This window comes from Drosophila willistoni (genome assembly GCF_018902025.1).
Source record: "Drosophila willistoni isolate 14030-0811.24 chromosome XL unlocalized genomic scaffold, UCI_dwil_1.1 Seg141, whole genome shotgun sequence".
Classification (NCBI taxonomy): domain Eukaryota; kingdom Metazoa; phylum Arthropoda; class Insecta; order Diptera; family Drosophilidae; genus Drosophila; species Drosophila willistoni.
In genome coordinates this window covers 15652026-15674760 of record NW_025814052.1, presented here as the reverse complement: position 1 = coordinate 15674760, position 22735 = coordinate 15652026, and the positions used below count along the sequence as shown (strand labels likewise).

Here is a 22735-nt window from a genome sequence, read left to right as displayed (position 1 = left end):
GGCCACAATATATGTTTCCACCAGCCGAATCAACACTTTGTTAACCACAATGTAAACTATTTTCAAAAACGAAAACATATGCGAATGTAACATATGTGTAAGTGTAAGTTTTCATTGTCGCTATTTAGTTAACCCATACAATAGAATAAGAGAGATTACAGAAAAGTAGTTTTTGACTGAAACGCTCAAACAAGTCCTTAAACCGAAGCATTACAAAAATAATATTAAAAATCAGCATGTAAACGTATCTTGATTTTCTCTCTAAATATTCACACTAAGGCTGCAACTAGGTATCAAATTTGTTGTCAAATTTTAATCTTTCCATTTTTATGAAATTTTTTTTCGATCATTTTGTAGTAATGAGAAAAGTTGGGTATGCATTCTGTACGAGAATGTTTCAAAGGAATTCAAATTCACTGTTGATGAAATTATCCGTATTTAGCCGGTTAATGCACGACTCCTCCCTTTGAATGCTATCAACATAATGCGAGGGAAACTTTTGTATAAATTCTTTAAAACAACACGAAAAAATTCAACCATTGGCAAATGTAAAAAGTGGTGGTTAAGAAAAAGGGACCCCAACAACACAAAATTAACTTTAAAAGGGTCAAATGAACAGTAAAAACAAAAAAAAAAAAACAATGTAAAATAAAAAATGAGAGATACAATATGGAATCAATGCATTTCTCAGAAGATTGCCAATACTTACATATTCATACACGTAATTAATTAAAAAATGAAGTAAGTAAGTCGCCTCACCGACATTGGTATACCATGCACCAGGTGAAACAAATATTTTAAATTTCGAAGGATAAATGTATAGTATCATCATAGCATATGCTATCTCGCTCACTCTTACAGACACATGTGCATTAAAGCGCCGCCACTAGCCAACGGCAAACTCCGGCCGTTCAGACCGCCTAGTAAAACATATATTTCACGTGTTTCTAGTCGGATTTTAATCAAAAAAGTTTTATTTAATTTACGTGGGCGGAAGGGGGTGTATCAAAAATCGATAACTGTATATTCTAGACGAATCTACATACCAAATTTGGCGGCTCTAGCTCTAATAGTCTCCGAGATCTAGGTGTTCATACGGACAGACAAACATTTACCGTATTTTCCCTTATGGGTGCTTGGTACAATAGGTATAATGTAAATTATAAACTAATACAAATTCTAAATTATACATATTAATATGAATCAATGGATTCCATATCTATAAAGAAATTTAAAGCCGCTGCCATTTAAAACGACTAAAAATTATAGTTAGCTGATTTTTCAAAAAGACTCACATATATATTCTTTCCTCTGTGGTTCAAGATAAAAGGGTTTAATATTTGCCACTTAACTGGGACGCAAAGAAAAATTAACAAAACTTTTTTTTCGTCATGTTTGTGTGAAAATTTTGCTTGACCTTTTTTTCGGCACGCCCCTGGCAAAGGCTCATAATGGTGGTAACATAATAACGTTTAATTCTCTCTCAAGCGAAAATACTCTCTCCCTATACTTAACATATTGCTTACAGCTGTCACCAGAAAGATCTTTCTCCGTGGGATACTTAACGAGTACTCTTTGACTTAAAAATTATTTTTGGTTTTTTTACACGATATACATATGAATGACCAGTTGAAGAAAGAGAGAATTAACTCCGTTTTTTTTGTTTTGGCTACATCTAAATAACATTGAACATTGAATTTTATAAACTACAAAAGTTTAACTTATGCAAAAAATAAAAAAATGAAGTAAGTAAGTCGTCTCGCCGACTTAGGTATACCATACACCAGTAAAGCAAATATTTCAACTTTATTAAACAAATGCATTTTCACATGCTTCTTACAAGCATATCTTAGTATCTCGCTCTCTCAATCATACGAGCACCCTAGCGCCCCCACCAGCCAACGGCCAAGTCCGTCCTTATGGAAAAACGTTTATATGCATAACTCGACTGTTTTTTGTCCGATTTTGATCAAATTTGGTATTTTGCTAGATATTAGATATTAAATTTAAGTGTGCTAAATTTGCATAAGGTAAAAAAATACGGGAGATAATCAAGTTTTTCAAATTACGGGGGCGGAAAAGGGCGTGGCAAAATTTGTATACATAAAAAATGTGTGCATTTACTACGCGAATATACATACCAAATATGGTGTCTCTAGCTGGAATAGTTTTTGAGATAAACGCTTTTTTTAAATTGCGGGGGCGGAAAGGGGCGTGGCAAAAATTTGAAATAAACTTGATCACTCTACATACTACACGAGTCTACATACCAAATTTGGTGGCTCTAGCTCTTACAGTCTCCGAGATCTAGGTGTTCATACGGACAGACGGACGGACGGACGGGCAGACGGACATGGCTAGATCGACTCGGTTGTTGATCCTTATCAGGAATATATATACTTTGTGGGGTCGGAGATGCTTCCTTCTACCTGTTACATACATTTTGGCGACGTTAGTATACCATTTCACCCTATGGGTGTATGGTATAAAAATATGTTTTCCCTAACAACTAAATTTTAAAAACTTTGTATATATGTATATATTTAAATACATACATCTATTTATATCATTATTTATATACCTAACTTTGAAATGCTCTATTATCTTGTAACATTCATTAAAATAAGTTCTTAAGATGGATTTGGTCTGAAGCGTTTATGAGGGGGAATCATGCGAAGTAAATTAGGGTAACATCGGTTTGGCATATGGATCGCTTTATATTTTGGCTTTATTTCAGCGATCATGGTTACTGATATCAGACCCCTTTCTTTTTCAGCAGCGGCGCTAAAAGCTGCGGTAATTTTCTTCCTTTTCTCCTTGTTTTTCTAGTAATAGAAAATGTTAAACCGATTATAAATTATCTAAGTGCGCGAATTTATTAATAACATATTTACTAGTAAAGCGAGTAGGCTATCATTATCCCATCCCCCCATTTCTCACCGAATAATTTGAGCCGAGGCCAGCGCGTACTGTCGATAGGTCCTACCCAATTTCAACAGCTCACAATAAAAATGTACCACGTGATATGTTACAGGTTTTCACAGATTTCGCCTCTGACCGCATATTCTACGTACCCTTCGCAGAACTGAAAGGAGAGGTGGGTACAGAGAGACTAAAAATAAAAATTACCGTTACCGTACCGATCAACAAATGAACGGAGATCTGATTGGCCTAAACTTCTGTCCCCATCTTCAAATACAAGCAGGTTTAACTCTATCCCAACTACCGTCTTATGCTGTATCATACATGTATAAAAAATTTATTTCGATCGAATACCATAAAACATTCATTTTAATGAATTAAATAAACGCATACCTCTTCTACATTGAACGAAATAGCCAAGCATTTTGTGCCAAAACCTCAGCCGGCTTCGACAAACTGAATGCGGCTCCGGGTCCACGTTCGATGATATAGATGGATGATGATTATATAGGGCATTGGACCACTGAACCGATCGAAACAATGCATCATCAGTGACAACCGAGCGTTTGACCCAGGCTGGTTCGGCTTCAAGGCAGTCAGCAGCTGGCAAAAGCAAGTAAGTCAAGGAATGGAAGCAGAAGATGAAATAAGCGGAGAGAGAGAGGTAAATATAGATATTTCACTCTCCTTTCTCAGTTTTATTCTAACCGGGCATTCTAAGGGGCACTTTCCCCTCTCAAGATCTAGATACTCTCTTTGAACGAAACTTGTAGATGTCGAAATTATGAATGCGTTAATTACGAAATTCTTCCCCAGTCTCTTATTATATAAACATAAAAAACCAGAGGGCCGGGTCTAACTTTGACCGCGTCAAAGTTTGTATACCCTTGCAAGTTTTTTGTGTAAAAGGTCTAATGTTTGCGAAAGAACGGCTTAGGAAATAACGAAGATATTAATCAAAGTCACTGTTCACTACCGATTGATCAAATTTGGCACAGTCGGTTGTTAGTGTAATAAATTCATAAATATTTAATTTCACGACAATAGCAGAAAACAACGAAGTTATTGAGAAAAGTAACTGTTCGTGACTTTGACGTTTGTATGGGAGCTATATGATATAGTGATCCGATGCGGATAAATCCGAGATATACAAACTGTGCAGTATATACTCTTACGGTCTAGGACGAGATCGCGTCGATCCAGACGGACGGACGGACATGGCTATTTGAACTCGTCTCGTCGTGCTGATCATGAATATATATACTTTATATGGTCGGAGATGCTTCCTTTAATGCGTTGCTTACTTCTGACCAAAATTAATACACCCTTTTTGCAAGGGTATAATAAAAAAAAATTTATTGCTGAAAGATAGTAAATATGTACTAAATCCATTTAATCCCAATTTGAGACTCTTTAAATAGGCTGTATAGCAATATATATATATTTTTTTTAAATTAATTGATGATCGTTCGTTGGAGTTAACACGATCTGCCAGTGTATTAAAACTTTGGAACGGCTAAAAATTGTTTAGTGCTATGGTCTCTAATTGGGGTTTTTACTTACGAAAATCAAGGGCGGAATCTAGAGTAGCCGACGTGTGACGAGGTGTTAGAGCATGAGGAGGAATTGGGGGAGCACCAATCCGCAAACTGGTGCTATTATCCTCGCCATCAGGACCCAGACGCTGCAACTTATTTCCGCTGCAGCTGGCTACGGCATCGCAAGGCAACGACTGCTGCTGTCCATCGACGGCCGGTGACTGTTGCGTTGGCTGATGCAGGCAGCAATACTTAATGTGCTTGCAAAGCAAGTTGCCACTCTTGCCAAGCGATGCGCCGCAGTCACGTTCCGCATGCATCGGCTGTTCGCCACGGCCTGCCACATCGATTAGGCTGCCACCGCCATCAGGGCAACTATCGCCATAACCGATGTGATCTATGCCAGAACTGCTGACGCTTAAAGATTGTCGCGGTTGCCGATTCATGCGGAAAGAATCAGAACGGCCAACAACGACAACACCGCTACCGCTAAACCGATTCCCGTAGCCAACAGATGCAGGTAAGCCATCTCCTTGAGACATATCGCTAATGCTTCCGCTTCGACTACGCGGTTTATGTGACATTTGCTGTTGCAAGGGATTGGGATATTGCTGCTGCTGCTGAAGGTTAGATCGTCCTTTATCACGATCTCGATTTCGTTCCCTTTCTGAATTCCGTTCGCCGCTGCTATGACTCCGTAGGCTCCCGCCACATCGTTGACGTTGGGAATACATTGACTTATTTTGACGGGGTATAACCTAGAATATTGTGGAGAAGAAAAATTTAACGGAGAGTTTAATCGAAGGATCTAAGGCGGGTATAACCCTAGTAGGCCAGTTGTTTTTTTTTTTTTTGTCTAATTCCAAAGTTTTTTCATCTTAAAAACCTGATTCATCATTTTATATTTGTCGTTAAATTTTACTTGTATACCTTGTCCTCCAGCAAGTTGGCAAATATCTCAACATGATCCTCATCTTCGTTCATCATTTCAAAGAAGTTTTTGAAAGTTTCCGGAAACGTGGCCGGAAATTGGCCTCGAGCCTCCAGCTTGGTATCCATTTTCCCGGTGGTGGTCTTAATTTTCAACTGTTGTTTTGTTTATCCATAGAGTCATGCAAAAAAGAGAATGTTAAGCGCAAACTAACGTGATATAAATGGACAGATAAAATTCAGATCAAAAGCAAAACAAACGAAAATCCAACTCTGTCAATATAGGGGTGTGAGTAGCTTTGAAAACAATTAAAATGCCTAACTTTTTTTAACTAGTTATAAATTGTCTGTACACTAGCAAATTGTTGGTGCTGGTAAAGTTTGTCAACTTTAAGTTCAATTTAACGAGCAAGTGAGATTGTGGGAAAGCACTGGCACATACTTTTTTTTTTAGCTAAATTTCAAAAATTCTTCTTGCTCATTACCATATCTCACACTTGCCAAGTTGAGGTGTCAGAGTAATGTGGTGAAAGAGAAGTCATGTCGGCCTCTTCAGTTGCTGCCCACAAAAGTTGAAAAGTTATTTTAATGGCGGTTTTCGTTTTCGTCAACTTTATTATTTTCTTTCTTCCTTTTTTTTTATCGCTCTCTTCTTCTATATCTCTCTCTGTATCTTTTTCTCTAAACGTCTACAACACACTCTGCCCCAGTTTAAGACATGTCTCTCATTATCTCTTTCTATCTCTCTCACTATCTCTATTTTTTTCTCTCTCCATCTCTCTCTCTCACTCTCCAACACACTCTCATCAAGCTTAAAACATAACTCTCTTTAAGAAATATGTATAATTTTTAATGCGTCCATAGGTATGTTATTTCTGCTGCGATTTGATAACCTAGTTGTAGATGTCAGGCGCGATTGAAAAAAAAACAGGTAACAGGTTGTTGTAGGTAATCGGCCACATGGGACTGACAATACCTGCAGAATGATAATAAAATGCGATGCCTAAAGACACATTTACAAAGGCATATATTTATCCCATAGGCGATTAATACATATACCTTAAACCTTAAGTACAAACAAACATGTGTGTGTTCGTCAAACTTCACACCGAAAGGAGGCTTGCATATTCGTAGTTGGTACTTTTTGAATTGCGCATGCGATTATATAAGTAGTTATGTATGTATGTGTACATATAGCAGTACTAACTTTTCTGCATACCCACATATACATAAACTTACAATAAATTCGAAAATTAAATGTAATTATTTATCTTGATAAAGGTCATAAAATACAATAATTTACAGAAACTTTACTTACTTTAATTGAATGAATTAGGAAATTTCCTATGGAAACTACAAAACTACATATACATATCTTAAACATTTCTCTTACCCGAATTTTTTGTTTTTAACTTGAGTTAAATACTTAGCAATTATTTTCTTTAAACCAACAGTCCGGCATCACCTTAAGTCTCAATTTATTTAGATTTAGACAAGTGATGTTTGCTTTCTCTTTGAAAGTTTCAAAAACTATAGCATACTTTTTTGTGGCAGTGTAATTGCATATTCATATATTTATCATTCAGTTTTGTTGAATTTCAAGACCACTTTAATTGTAAGTGGTTGTATGGGCGTGCACAAGATAAATATTCGCCTTCATTCTCTAACACTGTTTAGTGCCACCTTAATTTGCCGTTACTAGAAAAAGTCAAAGTTTTTTCCTTTGTTACTTAGGTGGTTGGATGGCTGTTGTCATAAAAACTTCATCCCTGTCATTACGAACACCTTAACAGCGAGATAAACATGCTGCAAGTAGCCAGTCTTCCTCCACCCGTAACATTCACCCCTTATTTCGGCCACCGAATATAAAACAAACACATACAAATACACCCACAAACTACTATGCTTTGCAGGCAAACAAAAACGAGGGCCTTCACAACAGTTTTTTAAAATAGTGATTATTGTGGGTTTGTCAAACATTTAGACATTTAATAAAGGTAAAGAGCATTAACACTTAATATTATATTCTTTTTAATCACCTTTAAATGCATAATCCCTTAACATAAATTATCGGTCAACTGCATTGTTAATAAAAAAAAACAACAGTTTAAAACCAAATAATACAAAAGCAATAGTCATAACGTGCCCAGCCTATCCGCTTTCGTTTTCTACTTTGTTTGTATTTCTGATTTTTTGTTCTCATTGTTTGTTGATTTTATTCCCCTTCTTGCTTAAGCATTTATAAGCAAAGAAGCTCTGGCACAGCTATGCTCTTTACGCTCTCTACACCATTCATTTCCAAGTGTGCACCACTCGGCTCCTTTTCCAGCCCTTCAACTCTGAGTTTTATTCGTTCATTTCATTCATTTCGCTGGTCCATACATTTCATCTACGTAGCTCCGGTTCGTTTCACTTGCTCTGCACACTCTGTAACTTACAGTCCCGCCACACCAGATGTCCTTCATGTGTTTGGATATAATCGAATTTCATGAGTTTTTTTTCTTTTTTTGTTGTTCTTAGGTTAGTTGCCCATCACAACAATATTCAAGTGACGACACTTCAGTTTCAGTTTCAATTTTTGGAATCCTTCATTGAAGTGGGCGTTTTTCGCCTTTCATTTCGTTTCTCTCTTTTGGGCATTTCTATGGGTCCGTGTGGCATAAATTATCATGGGTTAATGTTGATTTGGCAAACAATCAGCGAAAACTCAAACAGCAGCAACAAGGAAAACAGGAACTGAATGTAGAATGAGCTATATGTAAGCTTAAAGTCAATTTAACATGCACGGAATAGCATGATATCTATTCTATAATTTTCACATTAAAACACTTTGAAAATAAAATGTCTTACGCCTTTTCTTAATCTGTAAAACATTTCTTTCTTACAATTGCTATTACTGTTTCAATTGAAAAGTCAAGCATGTGTTAAACTTTAAAGATATTCTCTGGATTATTATTTGAACCCAAAAAAGAATGTTAAGACATTTTAAAGCAGTTTTACGATATGTCAAATGCATTTTTGACCCTAATCGATAGTTTCGTTTAAAGATTTTTACTTTTACTCGTTTCTCTAATTAATCAGACCCTAATAAATACTCATTGGAGATACTTTCGATATTAATTGATACACAACGTCAACTACAAGCACTGCTTGAGTCCGACTCATTTTTCTACTACTTCGTCCCCTTTTTATCATGACGTTTCTTGTCCTCCTGGGAAGAGTATTGAATGGCTTCCTGAAAGCATAATTATGAATGGAGTCAACCCCCAATGGCTGCATGGCTATAATGATCTACAAACTGAAACCAACTGGGCTGAGAAAACAGAAAACTTGCGGCAAAAACCATTCTGGTTAAAAAGCAATTGCTCTAAATAGTTATTTCTACTGGTACAATATGCTGGTCTTACATGATATAAACATTCCATTTTTGTGACTGGGATACAAAGCAAGTAAAAAAGAGATATAAAGCTGGAATCTAAATTGAATTTTTTTCAATATATATGTACATACACACACCCACAAGAACAGCTTACCAACAAATCTCATACTGACACGAGCCTTTCAGAAAAAATTTTTATAAGCGATAATGAAGCAGCTTATAAATTCAGCTACCAATATCTACGTCTTAGTACACTTTAAAGGACATCTTAAGTTATATAAGGTGGATACCAAATTCAATCTGTATGTATGTACTTGTTTATGGTCGGTAATTTTCACTGCGTTAATCTAAACTCTACAAAATACAGCTGTTCAATTGCAGTCAGAGTTGATTGATCTACGTCATTGCCCAGCAAAGCCCTAACAGGAAAGGCAAAGCAGCAACAATCCATAAAATAATTTTAGGGCCTTATATAGTAATTGGCATGCATATTGTTTTACAAATAAATCGGAAGTCTTAAATGGAAATCAATAAGATCTACAAAATTTTGTAGCCGGTAATAGATAGATAATACTTTTGAAGTATTTATTTATGAGATTTTTGAAACTAATGGATAAAGCTCATGCTTTGACTATGAATAATACCATATATTATCATATTATTGGTTTTTTTTATTTCACAGAATGAAATTGCAGTAAGTCCTTGCGCCCAATTCGGTTTACCAAACCATATGTATTTTCTTTTTCAAGTACAGAAGCAGTATGACACTAATCAGAGTGGCCAATTCAAGATATACACACAACTTGGTTATTTTACCGAATTTCAGTTTTAATATTAAATATTCAACTTTCACTGGTTTTGTCAAGTTAGTCATGTTATGCGCCTATATATTAATATACGTATAAAACCACATTTGTCTCTTTTTATTTAATTTAAACAAGTTTATGAAATATGAACATATTTGTTCCTTTAGCTAAGTAATTCTGACTCTTAGCTGCAAGAGGCAGCCTTCATGAAATGCGCTACATCCTGCGCTTTTACAAAAACGTCATCATTTGTTGCCGTGTGTGTACATGTGTTACGAAGCAACAACAATGTCAAATACTACATCTGTAATCAGCAGGAGGACTTAACTCAATTACTGTTTATAATTTGATTGTCATACGCTTCGGTTTGCAAAATTCCTAAACAAAAACAAATAATATTGGGGAAACTGCCTTAAATTGCACATTATTTCCACAAAACATAAACTTTTGTTTAGTTGCTAAGCTTAATTTAAATTAATTTAGTAAAACGCTTGAAAGATGAAAACCCTAGAAAGTGATTTCAATCAAATAATAAATGATTGCACTATGAAATAAATGATGGTCGTTCGTAAAATAGTATTAGTGTTTTTTTTGTTGGCCTGCTCCATACAAATTAATCGCATTCACACCAACGGCCGATCGAAATATTTGATAAATGAAAGCTAACGGGAAGCATTCACCCTCGACTATGACAAATAAACACAAGTAAGACAACCGCCAGACTCTTACAAAAATACCGAACAAATAAGTTAAGGGATACCAATGTATGTATTGGTTGCGTATTTTGTATATACTTGCAAACTACTTAATCTCTTGTTCTATTAGAAAGTAAAGAGCAGCGAAAAGTGTTTCAATGTTGGCGGTGTACTCGTTAATTATTGATTACTTGGCCGCCAGGGACTGGTGGCACGGCAAGATAATTAAGTTGTGGGTGTGACACTTTTTTTTTGTTGTTGTCCCCTTCTTTTATTACGTTAAATCAATATTGCTAGTGTGTAAATTTTGCAATATTAAATTTACCGCTACAGTCCAAAGATTAGAGTTACTGTGTATGTTCTAAACAAAATTCGTGGGAGGATGAATAAATAAAAGTGGAGTTTCAACTTGTACGTAATTTATGCCACATATCAACATGCGTGACAAATAGACAAACGACCTTCAGACGAGTGTTTGTTAATAAGTTTTAAGTCAAAAAAAAAAAACACAACAAATGGGAAGCAAAACATTCAATCATAGTTTTAATTTTAATTTGTATTTAATATATATAGTATAAATATATAATAGTATGCAAATTAATATAAATTTATATATTTACATCAATGTTCTATATGTACATAAATGTATATACATTTTCGTTTATTCTTTGTCTATTTCTATGTGTGTATGCTTCTTCTGTTGAAGCTCGCAATTAAATTCATATATTTATGTATGTATATACATATTCATATATTTATGTATATATGTTTTTATCTGTGTTCCTATTTGTCGAAGTCAGAGTCAGAGGGCTTCTCGCTGCTTAATCAGTTGAAGTTGATTGTGCCTCGCCATTATCATACTCGCTAGCAGGGCGCGCGCTCAAACTGTGTTTCTCTGTGTATTTTTCAGATAAAATATTTACTTGTGCCTGCTGGCAGTCAAAAGATAAGATATAGAAAGACGACGATGCCAATGGTGGCGACGGGAGTCGGCAACGGAGTTGAAGTTTAGCCCGTCCCCCACTTCTTCCCTGCCCACACAATCATAATTAGTTCGACAATGTTTTAGTACGTGTCCTCTTCGATGGTTAAAATTAATTTTATCCACGAAATGACAAACAACTGCTGATTAGAATTATTATTAAGTTGCCAGTTGATTATTTGCAATCATCATTATGATAATGATGATGAACCGGAAACGACTGCTCCTACAATACTTTGACTGTTACACAAATATAAAACAAAAAACCAGCACAGTTAAGCGATCTCTTGGATATTGGTTACAACTCGAAGTTAATGATAATTTTAATGCTAATAAATTTCACTCGACCTACTTACTGCCTTTAAGGGCATTGACTTCCATGACTTTTTGAATCCATTTAAACGCTGCTGCTGCTTTCGAGTATTTGAGGTTTTACGTTCTCATTTAGCGTTTTTTTTTTTTTTTTTTTTTTTTTTGGTGCCAGAATAACAGTACACATCTACGCGTTGAACACACTTATCCTTTTTAGAAAAGTAAGAGGGAAAACAAGTTAACAAGAGGACATACGCGTTTGAGAGTGTGTGATTGGCAGAAACCACCAATAGCCGGCCCCAAAAACTGCAGCTATGAAATAAAATGTTAGTACCTTGTTAACACTATTGATGCTATTTTACAAAAAGAAAAGAAGAATAGAAACAAATGTTTCTTAATTAATGGTTTTATCTTAAATTTGTATTATTATCACTGACTAGATTTTATTACAATCGAGCGCTACTTGATTTAGCTACAATGGTTCAAAGCTGCGGCTGCAAATACAGGCAATTAGTCAGGAGCAGTAGTTCTATTGGAAAAAAAAGTCTGGTTGCAGTCCAATAATCTCATCGTACCGCCACCATATGTAAAAAAGGAAGAAATTGGTTTGCGCAATGTTTGCATTTTCTTAGTCAAAATATACATTAAAGCATGGCTTAAGTGTACAAACGCTATTGAAGCTCCTTTCCATGATCTGAACCATTAAAAAAATCTTTAAAATATGCAAGTACATACGCGGAAACCTCGTGTATACTATTGAAAAAAATGAGCAATCATTTATGGTACCTTGCCGAAGACTTAATAGCTCTGGCGTTTTTTAATCCGAATGTCTCCTCCAAAGAAAAAATTCCTATGGTTAGCAATCTTAACTCAAAGGAACCAAATGTTCAAATGAAAAATAGTAGACATTACTCTAATTGGGTAGACTTCCAAAAATACTCCTTATCATACTTTGTGTCATCAAAAACAAAGGATTTTTTTGAGAAACCTAAGCTACCACAAACTGGTACTTGAACTGGATCTATCGAACTGGAAGCAAACATTTGAATTTGAGAAAGGTTTAACATACTGCCGTGATCTTCTTGTGGTAAATGATATGGCCGAAAGAGGAGTCAAATTTATGCAGGAGTACAACAGAGTTCTCACAAACAACAAGAAAGAAAAACAATCATTGCTTCAAGTTGTTGAAGCTTATAAAAAATGAAGTAAGTAAGTCGTCTCGCCGACTTAGGTATACCATACACCAGTAAAGCAAATATTTCAACTTTATTAAACAAATGCAATTTCACATGCTTTTTACAAGCATATCTTAGCATCTCGCTTACTTAATCATACGAGCACCCTAGCGCCCCCACCAGCCAACGGCCAACTCTGGCCTTATGGAAAAACGTTTATATGCATAACTCGACTGTTTTTTGTCCGATTTTGATCAAATATTTTGCTAGATATTAGTATTAAATTTAAGTGTGCCAAATTTGATTGCATAAGGTAAAAAAATACGGGAGATAATCAAGATTTTCAAATTACAGGGGCGGAAAAGGGCGTGGCAAAATTTTTATACATACAAAATGTGTGCATTTACTAAGCGAATATACATACCAAATATGGTGTCTCTAGCTGGAATAGTTTTTGAGATAAACGCTTTTTTTAAATTTCGGGGGCGGAAAGGGGCGTGGCAAAAATTTGAAATAAACTTGATCACTCTACATACTACACGAGTCTACATACCAAATTTGGTGGCTCTAGCTCTTACAGTCTCCGAGATCTAGGTGTTCATACGGACAGACGGACGGACGGACGGACGGACGGACAGACGGACATGGCTAGATCGACTCGGTTGTTGATCCTGATCAAGAATATATATACTTTGTGGGGTCGGATATGCTTCCTTCTGCCTGTTACATACATTTTGGCGACTTTAATATACCATTTCACCCTATGGGTGTATGGTATAAAAATGCCCGGCACTTGGTGAATTTCGAATTTATGAAAATAAGAACACCCCGAATGTACATACATATATATGTATTCTTAGCATGCGTCTAATCCAATTCTAACCAATAATTGACAAATACCATTCACAAGGCTCACCTTAAATTAATCACATATTATAGTCCAAGAGGCAGAGAGAGGGAGAAGAAAAGAAGGAAATATGCGTACGGATTTTCTGCAATGACCTTAAGACTGACACTTTTAAGATTGTGTCGATTCTCATAAACTGTCCTACTTATGCCGGCAAAAAAAAAAAATGAAAAAGAAATGAAGAAGAGTCGCGCACGCACGCAAAGCCGAATTGGCTCATTTATCTTATTTCACTTTTCTCAAACATGTTCAAGTGCAAAAAAAAAGGAAAGGAGACAGAGGAAAAGCTTTTGTGCTTCACCTCCCATTTTCGTGCTTTAAAATAAATTCACAGGCGGCACATATACATACACACTCACACACACACACACACACGCACGCACAACAAAAAAAAAACGGACGAACACAGCAAGAACGAAAGACAGTTGCACCAGAGAGTCATAAATATTTATATACTTATTTTTCGCCTGCCATTCGCACGTTTGCGAATCAAAATAGAGAATTTTAAAGAAAGTGGATGAAAAAATGGGCAAAGAATGGAAAAGAGCTGGAGAGCATAAATGTCTGAATGTATGACATGTATGTATACTCACACAAAATTTTTCTTTAAAGTGTACAATATGTATAGTATATAAATACGTATGAATGTGTGATATTTGCTTATTGCTATTTGGATTGCAGTTTAAAAATGGGTTGGAATTTTATGATTAAATCAAAAACTGCCGGTTTGTATAAAAAATGCTGCTTCTTTTCTGTTCAAGGTCAACACCTGGACATATTTGGTATAAAAAATCTTTTCAATTTGCGACTTAAAACTACACTTGCGTGAAATTGCAGAACTAGTTTTGAACTGCATTATTTAATATTTCAATAATCACCTTAATTATAATATTTAAAGTATTGCCTTCTCTTCGGCCTGTGTCCTTGTACCTGCTGGTGTAGGGAATTTTTTATCTTTGACCGGTTCCAGGTTAAGGTCGTGGTATTAATATATGTGTATAGCACAAATTTTTTTGAATACAGAGAATCAATGTTAATATGACTATTTTGGCGTATTATAGCCTTTAACCTAAGGCTTTGTTAAGATCATTTGTGAATCAATTCCTTTCTAAAATAAAATACAACATGAACAAAAAAAAATGTTTTTACCCATTACTTATTTATTTTCCTTTATTAAAAATTGAAGTTTTGTCAGTTGTTACTGTTGAATATTTGTCGGTGGGTTTTTGTTCAGTTTGTTTTCCTTTATATGTATGAACTCATTTTACATTCCCCAAAAGAAAACTGGTTGGTTTGTTTCATTTGTCCGTTGATTGTTCGTTGCTCCATCAACATTCCGGCATTGTTTCCTCATTCGCCTACAATTATCCGCTACTCATTGTGAATGAAAAAGATAGAAAATGTGGCAATGAGCCGAAACGGAATTAAACCATATGTGTTCGGAACCCCAGGGAAGACAGGGTAACAATCCAAATTTCTAACCACGACTACCTAACATTCCATTGTCCTAAAACAACCAGAGAAAAACATAGAAGGCAAATTAGAACAGCTGAGTTAGTGTTGCAAACTTTACACAATATATCAGATAACATAAAACATTGGATTACTATATTTGCACACCCATAACACAAGCCAACAAAATCAAATTGTATACATATTTAAAGATAAACTAGGATCGATTGCATTAAAAAATAATCATCATTGGCATGATTCATTTCAGTCTACTGGTATCTAAATAATCAACTCCGAAAAACCCAAACATAAATAATTAATCAAAAGTACATATATAACAATCAAAAGCTGTATAAGGCATATACAATGATCCAAAGAATTACATTTAAACATATTGGAAAACAACCAAATGATTGGGCGGCAATAACAAGTTAAATATCGATTGATTCTGTTAATCAACTTTCATTAGTCGTAAAATCTACAAAAATCAGGTTGCGGTATGTGTACTTATGCAGTTCATCAGACACGGGTTTATTGATTCATTTTAACAGAAATGAAGGGAATGAGTCGTCTTAACGACTTCGGTATACTATGCAGGTGAAACATCTGTATTAAATTCATAATACCAAATGTACAGTCACTAGGCTAGCACATTTTTCTTTTTTTAATTTTGAATTTGATTTTCTAGCAAGAAACTAATGAAGATTTTCAGTAATTTTTTGGTGATTGTACAAATACAATCATTGAAACAAAAAGCCCCCTTTCCGGCTGGTCGATAGTTTAGCACAGTCTATCTAAAAATTTTAATATAATATTGAGACATGTTAAATGTTTGCATAGTGCATAGAAAAAAGTTTTGAGTTGGCCCCAGCATTTGTTTTTGGGTTAATTTAAATATTTAGTTTCCTATGTAATTCTTGAGGTTTTTTGGCTTGGCGACGTTTGACGATACTAATTTATAATAATACTATACTATACTTTTTCTTGATCTACGAATGAAAGTACACAGAATTTCCCGTCAAATAATATTCGTTTTACAAAAATCCAGCAAAAATTAGATAGTTTTCAACGTCTCCCATTATTAAATAATAATATATACAATTGCACCATTTGGGTGCATGGAGTAAAATTATACGGTCAATATGGTTACAACTATTCAGCAAAGGTTAGAGCAACGACAAATCTGATACACCTTGTTTAAGACAGGTTTCAAAATATATCCATTTCACTGCCGTCAACAAATTTTCATTTACAGAATGTCGTACATTATGTATTTTTCTCCTCTAACTATTTTCGCCCTCTAGCTGACAAGACCGAGAACATAAAAATTGAATGGGGCAAATTAAATTTACAGGCCCAGCAATATAAAGTGGCTCTGGGTTGGCCCCCACCTCTCTTTCCATTACACCCACGCAATTTGAACATGAATATGTATAAATATATGTACTTATTTGAGGCAACAACAAAAAAATTAATGTAAAAAATATATTGCTTATATATAAATTAAGTGGGATGCATAAGAAATATGCTAAAGGACATGACCGGCGTTTTTGATTTTGTTTACATTTTTCTTTTCTCTTTATTGCTGATAGCCTCTGGCAGCCAAAAAAAATATTAGCATACATTTGAGCGTTGTGTGTGGCGGAGGAGCAAAATATGGGCACCACAAACGAAAGAACAAAGATTCACAGTGAGTATTTATATTATCAAATATGAATTCAACACTTTAGAGATTTTTAAATGTTTTACAAGTCCGAAATTTTACAAAATTGATAAAAAGCCATTATTTACAACAAATATTGAGACTTTCATTTATTGCAAAAGAATCTCACCTTTTCAATGTTTAAACCTAAAAAGCGTAAGGTATCTGCGACAGTAGACTACACACCAACTTAAAGTACGTTTATAACCTGTTAAATAACCAAATTCTTACAAACAGTGGGATTCAGCTCTTTTTAGACAGATGTAGCAAAAATCATCATCGTCTGGCAGAAGAAAAGAAGATGGCGGTGGGAGACTCAATGTCTCGATGTTTGAGCATGTCTGTCTTGAAAACTGTCTAACAGAAGATGCAATCTAAACATTAAGTTACCGCGATGCGGCAGAAAAGTCCTACTTGACTAATATACATATTTTCACCACCGTCAATGAACTAAAATTAGTGTGTACATATTTCAATATCCAAATTTGAAATTTGAAAAAAAAAACGACACAAAATAAATTAGATGTATAACTTAGTTCTTGTAAGCTACTCACCGTTTGTTAATATTTCGAGGGTTTGAGAATAGTGCTCCTTGCCTAATGTATTTTAATTAATGTCCTGGCTGTGTTCCATTAGCTTCTGTTTTAAAATGTTTACAGTTTTCTTTAAATATTGTCAAAGTATCATTTTATTTACAAACGCTGGGTCGTTTGATGAAACGGTATTCAAATTTCTCACATTTAAAAAAAGAAGCCCGCGCGTTTCTAAACGGCACTTAACAAAAAAAAACAACAAAACACTAAAACCATCCCGAAAATTGGAGCAGAAAAAACGTAAAAATTTGCTCGCTTGTATTTGTTTCTGCTTTTTTCTTTCAGCTTGTTGTCTCTATCCCACGAAGAGCAAGGCTCGCCGAGGCACTTGTTGGCGGAATTATCAAACACCCTTCCCCTATGTTTTCCTCATCACATTGAATGTGTGGGGGCTAAAGTGTTGTGGATTAGCTCTGCTCAAGACTGGGGTTAGTTGCAGGTTGGATACTGGAGACAACAACGGACCGTTTTGACGTACTTGCTACCGATAACTGAGACCGGAGCCAAACGAACATTGCCATTAAAACCGAACTCGTAGGACCGAGCGTTAATATAGCTTTCCAAAGCTCATGTCCGTTACAAAGCATTTTTCCAAAGCTTTTTTAAAGGAAGTAGTAGGAAATTTAAATTCAGTGCGCTGAAATATTGAAATATTTTTAGAAATTAGTCGCAAAAATTTATTAATTAATTGTTTGTATAAATTTGGCTTGGACTAAAAACTGCATTTGTAACATATGAAGGTAGGCAGATAAATCTTGAAGATACTTTAGTTATTACAAGCTAGACAAGAAATCCAGTGGAATGCACACATATAGTTAAATGTGTCATAATGAAAGAACAATGAAAACAACAAGGGCGTCGCGTCGCTTCGATATACCATACACCAAGTAAAACAACAATTTCATATGAATAAAATCAAATGCAGATTTGTAGAGATGTAATCTATATTATTTGTTTTTCTTATGCCTTGTAGCAAAGCCAGGATGTTGGCCTCCCAGCGTTCAAGCCAAGATATACGAATAACAGCAGAAAATAAGTTTAACAGGGCGAATGACACCTGTATCGAGGCATGACTAGATTGACTCGGCCGTTAGTGCTGTTCAAGAATATACATATGTGCATTCATATATACTTTACGCTTTCTTGTGCCTTCAATATACAATTCAGCGTCTTTGACTTACCATTTTCCCTATGAGTGCATGGTATACAACGAAAAAAGACCAGCGTCCCCAACGAATATATGTTTGTATGTGGGTGTATGCTGGTGTGTATACGTGCATAGGTACTGCAAAAGCAAACCAAAGTATTTGTATTTGTTTCTCTTCCCCTACTAAGCATGCATTTGTTTTTGCTTTAGTCTGTTTCGCAATACCTTGTGAATGAACCGTGGAGAGAAGTGAAAAACACTTGATGTATACAAACAAATATAAGCCACATACATACATATGTACATACATTTACATATATGTTGTATATGTTAAACTGTAAGTGTGGAAATATACACACATACGGACATTTGCACAGGTGTATGTTGCTATTAGCCTAATGCTACTGCATTTTATTAGAACATGCTTAACTCTCAATTAGTAACACATGCGCTCGCTTTAAGAGACATTAGGGTCTCTCGCTGTCTCCCTACACCTACGCCCGCCCGCCTAACCATTGTTCCTTCCTCTATGTACCACAACTAGTCCAATTCGAGCGATGTGTTTAAGTTATGAGTTAGCCTTCGTAGGAAAACGTGAGTTTTACTTTTATAGCTTTATTTCTTATCGGATCTGTCTTACAAACAAATTATAGGATCAAATATAATATCTAGTACATACATTTGGTTGCCGCCGTGGTTATAGGGGACGTTGAGTGTGGCGGATATTTGAGTAAATTTAAGTTTAAATATAAATTTAAGTAGATTGTGCAATTTTTCTTAACTCATATATATAATTTTAAATTAAGTCTGTGTATTAGGGGCAATAATTATAAAACAATTTTTTCAATTATTTTCTAAAACATCCCATCTGAACGTGCTACTGGTATAAGCACAATAAGAAATACAACAAAATTTCTCATCACCAGGCGCCAATCATTGGGCACAGCATAGGGCAACAAAATTTCTGTAAGGCGATGGACTTCATGCGAGACACACACAAAAATAAACGAAGTTATAATCATATTAAGTGTAGGAAAACCGGGCAATAAAACCAAAACTCCGTGGCGATCTGCTGCTAGCCAAATATGATATTGGCAGACAAACAGTTCCAAAGAGATGCGCCCAAACCAGGCAAAAAATGTCGAGAAGCGGGTGCGTAAGATGCCCGATATATTGCGCAAAATTACATAGCCAATAATCGGAATAAACAGTATATACGAATGAATTTCTTCGCAGTTCTGAAGATTCCGACATAAAAACGAAAACGCAGTATAAATACCCACACCCAGGAGAGCTAAAAGAGTAACAGAAATGGAAGTGCGACGAGAAAATAAATTCCCATGATTATTATCATCGAAAACTAAATTATTTGGCTTTGATTTCTGTGCTATGTGAAAGCAGGCTGCAAATATCATGCCAAAGGTGACAGTATATCGATCTAATTTCCACTGATACCACCATTCATGGATATCATCATCGGTCGTGACGAACAGAGCTTTCCAAGGACGCGTGACGAAAATGCGTTCAAAAAACACCTCGGACATGAACAGGACTGTGATCAAGCCTAAGCACCCAATGCATTTGCTTACCAAATACAGATAATGAAGAGGATTTACATCTACTGAACTAGATGATATACGTGGTGGCATTGCCAAAACGAAATAAATAACACTTAACCAAAATGAGAGCAAAGGCACAAAATAGTAAAACTGATACGGTCGATTCATGCAAAAGCAGAGTAAAACACTGAGAAAATTCAAGCGGAACATGGATTGAAAGAAACGTACAAATAATGACTTAGATGAACCGTTACCAACACCTCTTCCTTCCATACCTCTGGACTGCCATATATAGGTAAAGTGGGTATATCCCGTTAAAAAAAAATAACCAGAAATAAGTAACTTTATATGCATATGAATAGGCAAAACACGTTGGGCACCAGTCATATAATAGATCAGCACCACCAACAAAATCCAGCCTTTAAGTTCATCCGTTTGATCGCGATTTAAGACTTTGGTGAAACGAGAATCCTCAGTGAAAAATAGACCCAAGGCAAAAACATAGCCCACAGGAATCCAAAATGAGAACTCGGAATAGTATTTGTTTTCCTTCATAAAGAAATTTGTGCGATCGCACAAATAAAAATATCCCATGATCAGGCCCAAGAGGGATAAAGCCAACAATGGGGTGCTGTAGTCGGTGATTAGAGCCGATATGGCTGAAGAAGGAGGATTACTCTGTTGTTGTTGTTGAACTGGGACATACAAAGTTTGTCCTCTTAAATGTTTAAGCCATCTTTTTATACCCATGCCGCTTAATAGACTAATGCATACACCAAACATCGAGTATGCTACAATTTGCAAGGTGGTGTATGGTTCGGAACTACTGCAGCAAGTGCCATCGTTGTAGTTCATATAATCGTTGCAATACATATTCCAGAGTAATTGCACTTCCAATCTCTGGCCATGCTGACTTAATTCATAACCGTCTATGGCGTTATCCAAAAGACCATTTGATATGTGCCAAGCAGATTCCCAGATGGTAGCTTCAGTATAACGGAAGACATTGCGGGCAATATGATTATAGCGATCTATGTCCTCATTAAGTAGCAATTTCCACGAAGACGGCAATTTTTCTTCATCTACACGATCCACCAGTTTCCACAAGACCCTTGATTGTTGTGCTACCAGTCGATGGATGGGCGGTCCCAACAGAGTCAAATTAACGCTATAATGTCTAAGTACGTCTTCCGTCACATTGCCATTGATTAGATTTGTGTGGCTGAAACCCATTATGTAGACTGAAGATAGCTGCTTCTCTGCCTCCAAGCGGTAGAGACGATCAATAAGCCAGGGACTTACCTCTTCGGCTTTAATATACTGCGCCATCATATGTAGCTTTTTATCTTGAAAATGAGCCTTTGTTGAGGCATTTTCATTGGCATCTGAACTAAGGCTTAAGGGAAGACGCAGTTGCTCAATAAAACGCTCGTAGAGCAACCGTATACTTGCATCGCCGATAAAGACAAAATTGTTTTTATTGTCAAAAAATGCCAAATAGCGCAGACAGCGTCGGGTGTCGCTAAAAATTGATATGGAAATTAGTCACATAAATAGATATTGACATTGGGTGGGTAGGTAGATGGATGATTCATTTATGAGCACAGTTTCCCATAATGCCATAAGCAGTAGAGATAAGAAAAGCCATTAGCTTTACTTTTAAAAGCACTGATTCTGTTTTCACTGACAATGGAATAACGCATCCTCTCCTTACACACTTACAGCGTTACGGCACTTATATAGTGGCATCTAACGATTTTACTTCACTTACGTTAGGGAATATTTGTGGAGCATACATCCATAGGGCTGCCACTCATTGTCACCCTTGAATCGTCCCTTGGACAACAGCCACTGGCAGGAATCACTTCCTATAAATAAGAATATGAATCATTTGATTTTGACTAAAATATCTACATCCACGGATCACTTGATCGGTAACACAAACCGTAGTTCCAGTTTAGCAGTCCATGGTAAAAGATGAAGCCCAGGACTAAAAGAAGGGCCACCTTCTTCGCATTAGTAGAATTCAGTTGCTTTATGAAGAGATCCGCTTTTGTAGGCGGTCGGTGGACTCCACCGCTAGCAGCTCCGCCTATGCAAATGCCACCAAGTTCGCCTACCCCTGTCACTCCTCTTGCATTTGTTCCCGAATTGTTACTGCTGATGCCATTGCCGGCGCCGCGAAGCTCCCGCAATTCCATGGTGAACCTCGCCACCACCTTCAACCTCGAAAACAAAAACAACAATAACTTCTTAACCCAACTAACATTAACTTCATTCACTCACACAATCATAACCCAGAAAACATAAATTGCTCAACAACAAAATGTACATATTTATACCCTTGCAAAAAGAGTATATTAATTTTGGTCAGAAGTGTGCAACGGATAGAAGGAAGCATCTCTGACCATATAAAGTACATATATTCTTGATCAGCACGACGAGACGACTTCAAATAGCCATGTCCGTCCGTCTGGATCAGCACAAACTCCTCCTAGACTGTAAGAGCTACAGAGCTAATTATGCATGTAGGGTTGTATATAGTGCACATGTTGTATATCTCGGATTCAGCCGGATCGGACCACTAGATCATATAGCTCCCATACAAACGGCAAAGTCACGAACAGTGACTTCTC

General features: G+C 36.0%; 2 protein-coding genes across 3 annotated transcripts; both read right to left on the bottom strand.

Annotated features, from left to right (window-relative positions):
- Positions 1 to 3158: 3158 nt before the first annotated feature.
- On the bottom strand, positions 3159 to 17484 carry LOC6638090. The gene is made up of 4 exons (XM_047011212.1): positions 17355 to 17484; positions 5391 to 5546; positions 4486 to 5218; positions 3159 to 3525 (listed from the first exon to the last, which is right to left on the bottom strand). Exons 2-4 carry the CDS (start codon positions 5517 to 5519, stop codon positions 3287 to 3289), a joined length of 1101 nt encoding a protein of 366 aa, XP_046867168.1. The 5' UTR covers positions 5520 to 5546; positions 17355 to 17484; the 3' UTR covers positions 3159 to 3286.
- A 456-nt stretch (positions 17485 to 17940) lies between these two features.
- On the bottom strand, positions 17941 to 22350 carry LOC6638069 (N-acetylneuraminate 9-O-acetyltransferase). 2 transcript variants are annotated; one of them, XM_047011211.1, is made up of 4 exons: positions 22045 to 22350; positions 21871 to 21967; positions 21402 to 21621; positions 17941 to 18030 (listed from the first exon to the last, which is right to left on the bottom strand). In XM_047011211.1, the coding sequence occupies exons 1-4, from the start codon at positions 22298 to 22300 to the stop codon at positions 17941 to 17943; spliced, it is 663 nt and encodes a 220-aa protein (XP_046867167.1). In that variant the 5' UTR covers positions 22301 to 22350. The 2 variants fall into 2 exon arrangements, with proteins under 2 accessions (XP_046867167.1, XP_015034803.1); XM_015179317.3 differs by lacking the exon at positions 17941 to 18030 and having other exon boundaries at positions 19140 to 21621; positions 22045 to 22349.
- Between the last annotated feature and the right edge of the window lie 385 nt (positions 22351 to 22735).